Source organism: Protopterus annectens, chromosome 2.part1 (genome assembly GCF_019279795.1).
Source record: "Protopterus annectens isolate FY-2018-M chromosome 2.part1, PAN1.0, whole genome shotgun sequence".
Lineage (NCBI taxonomy): Eukaryota > Metazoa > Chordata > Ceratodontiformes > Protopteridae > Protopterus > Protopterus annectens.
This window is the reverse complement of record NC_056729.1, coordinates 288,825,941-288,835,940: the sequence shown is the minus strand read 5'-3', so window position 1 is coordinate 288,835,940 and position 10,000 is coordinate 288,825,941. Positions and strand designations below refer to the sequence as shown.

General features: G+C 38.0%; 1 protein-coding gene across 4 annotated transcripts in view; it reads right to left on the bottom strand.

Moving 5' to 3' along the window:
• The window catches only part of CFI (complement factor I), a 790,564-nt gene that overhangs the window by 45,566 nt on the left and 734,998 nt on the right, over positions 1-10,000 (bottom strand). For all 4 annotated transcript variants that reach the window (XM_044062133.1, XM_044062135.1, XM_044062134.1 and 1 more), the window contains one exon: positions 2,038-2,139. In XM_044062133.1, the coding sequence (XP_043918068.1) occupies positions 2,038-2,139 (102 nt within the window). The remainder of the gene's footprint in view (positions 1-2,037; positions 2,140-10,000) is intronic.

The following is a 10,000-nucleotide window of genomic DNA, read 5'->3' as shown; positions in this document are numbered from 1 at the left end:
TAGTTTCCCAGAGGGGTGAAGGAAGTAGTAAAGCTGTAGATATGTAGCATTTTGAAGCAGGGATGTTAGATAATGAAGGATGTTTTCTTCATGTATTAGTTTAAGAGGGGTGAAGGAAGCAGTGCTTTAAAGATCAGACTGCTAAAGAAATGAATAGAGAGTGATCATTAGGACACCAGGTGATCATTTTGTATACATGTTACATTGCCATTTCGAGTGACGGTGAGCACTGGGATACCAGGTGATCATTTTGTATACATATTACATTGCCATTTGGAATGATGGTGTGCAATGGGACACCAGGTGATCATTTTGTATGCATACTACAATGCCATTTGGAGTGACAGTGAGCAATGTTACACCAGGTGATCATTTTGTATGTATACTGTATTACCATTTTGTGTGACAGTGAGGCCTAGGACACCATGATCATTTTATATACATATTACATTGCCATTTGGAGTGATGTTAAGAACTAGGACACCAGGTAATCATTTTGTATACATATTGCATTGCCATTTAGAGTGACGGTGAGCACTGGGACACCAGGGATCCTTTTGTATACATATTACATTGCCATGTCATTTGGTATGATGGTGAGCCCTAGGGCACCAGTGATCATTTTGTATAATACATATTACATTACCATTTGGAGTAACAGTGAGCACTAGGACACTGGTGATCATTTTGTAGGCATATTAAATTACCATCTGGAGTGATGGTGAACACCAGGACAGCAATGAATATTTTGTATATATATTACATTACCATATATTGTGAATATTTTGCACATATATATTACATTACCATTTGGTGTGATGGCAAGCACTAGGCTAATAGGGATTATTTTTTCTATGTTTCCTTTCACTAACATTGATTGGGGGCAGCTATTACACAACCAACACTGCTCTGTATATTATTAGGTTATCCTCCAGATCATGTTTAAATGCTCAGCACGATCAGGTAGGGGCATTTTATTGCACTGACAATAACATACATATGGTTAAATTAAACTACATGGGGAAATGGCTTCTCTACAGGCTTCTGAGTAAATATTCCCCCAAGGTTCAGGTGCCTGACTCATAAGACACCAAAGGTAAAAATGCTAGTGACCATTTGCCTTTGGAAATCACTGCCGGTGCAGTTTCTAGGTGTGCAGTGACAGTGATTCCTTTCTTTTGGGACAGTTCTCCCTTCTTTGTGTTTGTGCCACCATGGAGTTAGTATATATACATTCATGGATGTGAAGGGTGTAAGGTGCCTGTCCCCCCCACACCCTCCCAAAAAACAGCTGGTACACAGAAAAAATATTTCCAGTTTAAGATTTTTCTCCATTGTGTTTCTGGATTTGTGTTCATTAGTGTGGTTAGTTGTCTTTTGTCTTTTAAGTTTTCAGAGTGGAGCTGGAATAAACATATATATATGTGCACTGTGGGTGGAGGATGATGCATCAACAACATATATAATCATTGCCATGCACAGCCTATACATATATAAGCTCCAAAGGAAGATATATATATATATATATATATATATATATATATATATATATATATATATATATATATATATATATATAAATGTATATATATATCTATATATAAAACACTTGTATAGGCCATATTTATATGCACTTATGGATGTGGAATGCACATTGCTAAACAGTGAATCCCTATTCCATGGTGTGGCCTATGTATTAGAATATTGAAATGCTCAGGACATGGAGATGTGCATTTGCTTTTTCATACACTGTGCATGCTCTCATTACAGCGTGGCATCCACTGCTACATTTGCCATGTAAATGAATGCAGAGGTATGTGGCACATCTCAATCCTACTGCACTTGACTGGCATGGCACACCTAGTCACACTTAATAAATTCTACTGCAGAATGTTTTCATATGTTGCCCTTCTACCTTATACTGCATGCAAATTTTATGATTTTATCACCTGACCCAAGCAGTGATAGTAGAGAATAATTATAACATTTACATGTAAATATTATTTTAAGTATATACTTCCCAAATATTATTCTTACCTGCACATTCCATTCCATCATAAAAGCGGCTCCCATAGATGTTAGTGCAGTTTGGCATTATATGAATATATCCCCATCGAAGAATATATACTCTTGATGAATCTTAATAAAATAGAGATGTTCATTAAAACAGTTTGAGGTAAAGCATGTTGTATTTATCATGATATCAACTACAAATCAGGTAATACATATAGAGACTTAGATCCTAACAAAAATGCAAATGTAAATGCAATACTTGACATGGCCACCTAATGTGAATTATGGAACATTAATTGATTATTTCCAAGCATCTGCTACAATTTCTAGTCATAGCTTAGCAGAGCATTGTGTACAATGGAGAAAGTCACTATTCAGAGTGTACAGCTGGGGAGATTGTGGAAGCTGTAATTCACCCACCTTCCCCCAAAAGCTACTGGCTGTAGTGAGACTTGTGTTAAATTTTCCACCACCTAAAATAAGCAAGTTTCTCTGAAGAAATGTAAAAGGGCAGGGCAGCTGTCAGGGCTATGTCATGCCTGTTCTCTGGGTACATCTGTGGTCCTACCTTATGCAGCTCTCTTGCTCCTCTTTCACAGTATGAGAGTGGCTTACTTCTGACTTTCACTTTTACATTATTGCAGGATGCATACCAAGCTTTCTTTGGGTTAAATAAACAAACTTCATAATAGAGAAATTGGTCTGTGTACTCCCTCAGATTATTTTCACCTGTTTGCATTGTTTGCGTCCAAACATTTTCCATCAAGAACTGACTCTATCAATTTTTCAAAGTTTTTTTTTTTTCAGGTAGATTCCTGGGTTCTCTTGGGATTCAGCCCATGGAACTGGGAAAAAGCTATGATTTTCACATGCCTCATCAAGGCCTACCATTGCAAATGTGTGTAGGGGGTCACTGTGAGGGAGAGTTCGCCTTATTTTTGAGCTTCAGTGACCAAATAGTTGTTTATATTAGTTTTTGAGATGGAACAGGCAAAGTTAATATACTGGGGTGTGATTAACTTTGCTTTCCATGGAAAATGCATTTTTATATTGTTGTTCCTTCTACCATATTTTTAAGATGTATTTATTTATTTAGATTTGTTTATCAGGGTAGTGCACTTATCTCACTGGACAATTTGCAGGTACAATCCATGTGAATAGGATCACATAAGAAATGAACAAAACATATTTACAAAGATATGCTACAAAGCTAAAAATAAATACATATTTACAGATGCAAGAAGTACTGCCACGTTTAGTTCAAGAAGCAGAGTACAATGTCAAAACATGGATGGAAAAATGGAATTATTCTTAGCAGAGATTTTTGGATAAGTTGTAGCCATAATGACTGAGATGGCTTATGCTACAGGGATAGCAGCATATAATTATCTAGAGAGGTATGAAAACATTAGAAGATGATAAATTAATGCACTTTAAATGCTCTTTAGACAAATGCCCTACATCTGCCTTTTGACTTCAGCCTTTGATTGAAAATATTAATGTGTTATACTCAGAGCCAGATCCAGCACTAGACAACCTAGGCAGTTACCTAGGGTCCACTGGCTTGGGGAGTACTGGTTGGGGGTCTGCCACAAAACTTACATTTCTTCTTTAAGAATGTACTCCTGCATATTCTACATTTCTTCTTTAAGGACATATGCAGAGTGCATTCTTAGTAGCGTCTGTGTATGCATTCATCTAAAGAACCATGCACACTGAAGACTAGGATTTTATGGAGAATTGCCATTCTGGGTGAAAGAGACAAGTGAACACAGACAACAGGTTAGGTGGTGTGTGTGTGCATGTGTGTGTGTGTGTGTGTGTGTGTGTGTGTGTGTGTGTGTGTGTGTGTGTGTGTGTAATGCCTCAGTTAGGGATAGCAGGTTGGTTAACTTATTCAACCTTAATCCCTGTCCCTTGATTACAGGACACTAGAGCCTGAATCCTCTACACCATCTGCCAAACTGTCCTCAGCAGGTGCATTTTCAAAGACTGTTGAGTTTCAGTGCATTTTCAAAGAATGTTGAGTTTCTGTGCATTTTTAAAGAATGTTGAGTTCCATTGCATTTTCAAGGACTGTTAAGGTTAAATGCATTTTCACGGACTGTTGAATTTCTGTGCATTTTCAAAGAATATTGAGTTTTTGTGCAATTTCAAAGAATGGTGAGTTTCTGTGCATTTTCAAGGAATGCTGAGTTTCAGGGGAAGAGAAGTTTACTGTTGTTCATGTTAAGTCTGTTTTCAATGTGTAACTGTTTCGTTTAGCAAATGTCCATCACCAGTGTTTATGCTATAAAATTTCAAAACAGTGTTAGTAGCACAACAGGTAACGTACTTGCCTTTGATACAGAAGGCTGTGAGTTCTCCTCCCACCAGATGGAGTGCTGATATTGCAGTGTCTTTTAAGTGGAAAAGGGGTGCTGCACTCCTGAGTGTGTCCTCTGGATGACATGCCTAGTAACTATTTTAGATGGTTTGACAGCTCTTTCCTATTGCAATATTAGCAGTTTACCATTTTTTAATGTAACATGGACTATTTATTTTTTAAGGGCAGCAGGCACTTAATTTGTACATGAAACACTGAAATGTAAAGTTGTTTGCCAGCAGCAACTTCATTACTTATAGATCTCTTTAATGTGGAATTATTCAGATGACTTTTACTTCTGTAGAGATTGTCTATATTGACTAATAATGATGGATTGTAGTGACAGAAGCTTGAGTGGCCTTTTGTGGTTGAAATGATCCATAATGGGTAGTTTTGTCATTATTGGTTCATATGCTTTGTTTCATTGCTTACCGGAAAAATGTTAAAACCTACAAATGGTTGAAATGATCCATAATGGGTAGTTTTGTCATTATTGGTTCATATGCTTTGTTTCATTGCTTACCAGAAAAATGTTACAACCTACAAATTTAAAACACACTGTAACAAGTGGTGTATTATACAAGGAATATAATTTAATGCGATCAGGATGGTACATAAAAGAACAGATGCATATATGCAAAATTCCTAAAAATGTGTGCAGGTAGCCTATGGTTTGAAAACAGCCCAAAGGCAAACTTAGTCCGCCACTGGCCAGATGCATTTTGTTTGAATGTGGGTTTCAATGCCATTTCAATGAAAGTTAGTTTCAACAGCAGAGAAACTTACTGTTCATGCTAAGTCTGTTTTCATTGTCAGACTGTATTGTTTTGTTTAGCAAGTGGCTATCACTGTTTGTGCTATAATATCCAAAATAAAAGATTTTAATATCTATATTCATTGTAGAAGTAAAGAAGAAAATATTATGCATACTGACAGGCTTGGGCAGCGTGTATGGTAACTGAGGGAGAAGTAGCGAAGTAATGGGACACTGGAATGGTTGAGGGAGTGCTAGTGGTGAGATGCTACTGGGGGGGGCATCCCTGATCCATTACCCTGATTAAGGTCCATTTCACCATGATCCGGCACTGGCTATACATTCAACTGTGTGCAATTCTTCTGTGTCATTCAGTCATGTAAGTACAATACAAGTCAGTTGACTTACCTCATTTGAATGATGTACTCCTGCGCTATTTTTCTAAGCTAATGTCTTTGTGGAAGTGAAATAATACAGTGTAGTATCAGTAATAAGAACTTTATTCACTCTGACATCAACAAAATTGATTCGGACACCTGGCAGCTATGTGTTGAGTTTAGTACAGTTATACAATTTCACTGCCAGAAAGTTCTGCAACATATTTTAGGCAGTACATTAACATTATCTAGTAATGTTCAACTTATAATTAAGCAATTATTGTAAAGCTCAGGGCTTTGCCTTCAAGGGGGACCGAGGATTCACTAAGAGAGAGAGAGCAAGGTACTTATACTGGTATGGTGATTTTTAATTGTCTGGAAGGGAAGCCAGAGCAGTAGTTGCCAGATTTAAGTGTTTAATTTCCAAGCATTTAAACTACTCAAATATAGAGGGAAAGGAAAGCCTGGCTTCTGCCCTTAAGGCATCATGTTAATTAACAGGACAGATTCAAACAGTATTAGAAAAATCAAGATGTCTGTTAAATTGGAAAAAATGAAGATGGTGTATGCATGGGAGAATCAAAAGGGGGCAAGCCAAAAGAAAGAAAGGGAAAGAAATGAGTGTCAAAACCCACATTCTGCTTTGAAAAAAATGCCCGTGCAACTTCCTTGGCTCTAATGGAAAGTGCCTTAATCTTGTGCCAGATGGTGCAAAGAGAATCATTACTGTTTCCTTTACATGCCTTTTTCCTCCAAGTCTGTTGACCACCAAGCCATTGACCTTTAGGTCATTAGCCATTTTATTCTCAGAGGCAGGGTGCTCCTACCAACATCTGAGCAAGAGCTGGCTGGATGAGGCTATCATCCAGACAGTCAGAGAGGAGTTTGTACACTTGCCAATGCTTCTGCATCTGTCTGACTGCCACAGTGGGGTGTTTTCATCTTAATGACCTAGGGGTCTCTTTTCACCTCCCCAAGTCAAGACCATCCATGCTTCAAGATGTACTGTAACTGGCAAACTACTCAGCACCACTCCACCCTCATAGCCCTCCATTGTTTAGGTCGTCAGCTATGAGGACTTTTTTTCTCTTTTTATCCTTTAACCCTTTACCTGATGACTGATGTGAGTTCCAGATTCACTGAGGAGACCTCCTGTGTTTTTCTAGGGTACGTGTGAGTTCCCACACCTACATCTCCAAGGGCTGCCATCATGGTGTGAGAGTAGCAAGCCAACATCCTTTCCATAGTAGTCTTTGTCTCATGTGCAAGTCTTCACTAGCAGACAAGCAGAGCCATATGCAGTCAATTTCCCATCTTTCTCTCTGTTTCTTCTGGTACCAGAGCTACTACTCAAACTGTCATCTGGGGAGCAGTCAGGGCTTTATGCCTGTGCACTGCAGAGACAGACTTAAAACCTTTACTGTGTCATAAGCTAGTCTTCTTTTCTTCAGAGGAAAGGATAACATTTGAGGATAAGAAAAATGATAATGAAACAGAATAAACAAGCAAATGAGAATGCGAAGAGGCCCTGTGGGTCACACTGCAGACTGGAAATGGCAGAAGAATATACTTCAGGTTGTATGCAGAACTTTTCCAGATGGGGAATAACAGGATCATAAAAAGGTAGTGGATATCCTTATAGTGGCATAGAAAAAGGAACTGTTGTTGACAGGTATATCGGGTGTCACTTACAGTGTTCCATCCGCAGCTTTATGTAACTAGTAGAATCATTCCTGATGTATGTAAATGACAGATCTCTGGCAGGTTGTGCTAGAATTAATGTGATACAGAAAGTTAATGGACAGAGGATAAAGGAGGTGAAGGGACAGACATTCAGATTGAAAGGGGTTGTGGGTATGCTAGGTAGAAGCCACTTATTCATTTCTTTTGCACTCAGGAATGAAATTTGTGAAGTAGCAGACATGTTTTACTCCTCAAGATAGAGGCTCCTTAGGTGAAGACAGACAGATCAGGGAAAGGAATTTTTTGTTTAGCTCATCAACTCAGAGTTGAGAGATGCCAGATTGGGGAACAGTACTGGGTGTTAGATGATTCAGTTATGGGTCTGTTACTGGACCTAGTGCAGTCAGGTGGAGATGGAAAGATTGATTTGATTCTTCTTGAATTTAGCTTTAGAGGAATGAAGAGTAGGGGGTCTGGATTACAGGACTATAAATATCAATCAAATGGGCAGCACCTCTAGCAAAAAAGACATGTAGATGGTGCAGAAAAAGGTGTGGCATATGTAACAATGGCTGTCAATGCATCAACTTATGTTTGTACATTGAAGGAATGAAATACGTCATTTTCAAATCAAATGGCATTGAAGACTAGGAATAATATAGCATATGAGAACTGTAAGAAAGCAGAGAAGAAAGAACAATGATTGTTTTTGTATGTATGTCTGCATGCAACTATGAAATATTCTACCTTTTCCCTAATTATCATTCTAGTTTAACTGTGATGTACTTATAAATGTTTTATGTTTATGGAGCTTTTCACCTTGGGCCTCTACTGAAAAGGAGTCTTACTTGGCTCAATCAGACATTCCTGGAAAAAATGCAACAAACAAACAAACAAACAAACAAATAAATAAATAGAAATATACATACATGCATACATACAGATTAAAGCAGATGGAAGCAGAAAGACAGAAAAGCAAAATTCCAAATGGGCAATGCATTAAAGAAGGAGAATAATACATCCGTTATTAAGGGGAGTAATACATCCGTTATTAAGGGGAGTAATACATCCGTTATTAAGGGGAGTAATACATATTAAGAAATATGGAAAGGTAAAGGAAGGGCTAGTGACATCAAAGTAGAAAAGGATGACAAAAAACGGGTCCTTGATGAATACTTCTACTCTGTATGCATGAAGAAAAGCATTTTTACCATACTTAGACAACAGAAATGTCCTAGACAAGAGGACTAATTGCATATTGGTATCGCAGATAAAATATCCCAACTTAACATAAACCTATAAGAAGACCACAGGATAGCTAATTATCTAACAGAGCCCATATAATTAACATATGAGGAAACATTTTTCAGTTTTTGAAACAGGCAGTATAAAAACAAAACAAAACAAGAACAGAGGCTTCTATTCCACATCTGAATGCAGTAAATCCTAGAAGAAAAATGGGGGTAAAACACCAAATTTGCAACCCCATGTCAGCCATTGCATCTGTACTCTGTTAGCAGAATGACACCATATCCAGTCTGCTGTAACTTCTGAGTAATAACTAACCTGTGACTGCAGTACTTCCAGCCAGTAAAAAAATGCACACATTCCACAATCAGAGAAGATATGCTGTCTCATTGTTCAGCTTGCACTTTGTTGCTGTTGAAATTTATTCAGATGACAGAGTCCCACCTATTCATTTGATAATGCTATTTTACTGGAGCATGTCAACTGAAATCATGTGCTTGGTCCTGTTTGAGTGAAACATGGTTTGCTGAGGCTGCTGTGTGATGTTTTGTTAAGTTTCTCCCTTCCCAAATTTTGTGTGGCTATACAGTTGGTATCTATTAGTTTGAGAGTGTAGAAGGCTTGCCACTAGGGGGTAGAGAGGAGCATGCAAAAAAGTTTTATTTTGACTCGGTATTCTCCATGAATATAAGTCATAACAGGCAGAGTTTGCATGGTTGGTATCAAACGGTTCTCATACTAGAACCTACTCATTCTGCAAAGATCCAAGAAATGTTTCTCTTCAACTCATGTACCTGTGATAGGGCAGGTATGATACTAACATCCACCCAACACAGACAGCAGTCATTTCAGTGATGTAGGACTCATGATTCTGCAGCCAAAAATATACAAAAGGTATTTAAGCTCTTGCATGTGCTTACACAAATCTCAGCTCTATAGCCTAAGCAGATGCCCTCTTACATCAACCATGTCCCTCTCAGGTGCTCATCATAGGGTTTGTTTTCTGGAAAAGACAAATGTAGTTCTTACAATGTAACATTTACTGCCATAGGTTTTCACGCTGGCTGTTCTTCAGATTACATTTAAAAACAGGTTATTAAGCATAATACATGAGTCACTCCTTCCTTTCCTACAAGATGGCAGACAACATAACAACTCTTTTGTTTGCCCTTCAACATCAGCTTGCACAGAAGATGAGTTCTACCTGAATCAGATATATTCTCCATATAGCTTTGGTAACTATACTTACAATAAAGATATAGACTGATTTCTATCACCTGTCTCACATATGGTCAGTGTGGCAGATATCTAATGCACATATCTAATGCACAAAGTTTGTATTTGAGTAGCTCTGCAAATATCAAGCACCCCAAAAAAGACGTTGCGAACTGATACACAATTTGGAATACCATTCTTGGAGTTGTCAGCCCTTGATGGATAGAATTATACATCAGGGTGGCTGTAATTACAGCTTTGAATATACCTGTCTAACAATACAAATAAACTTCAAGCAGATGGAAGGAACCACAGTGATGGTTCCTTTAACCCTCAAGTGGATAC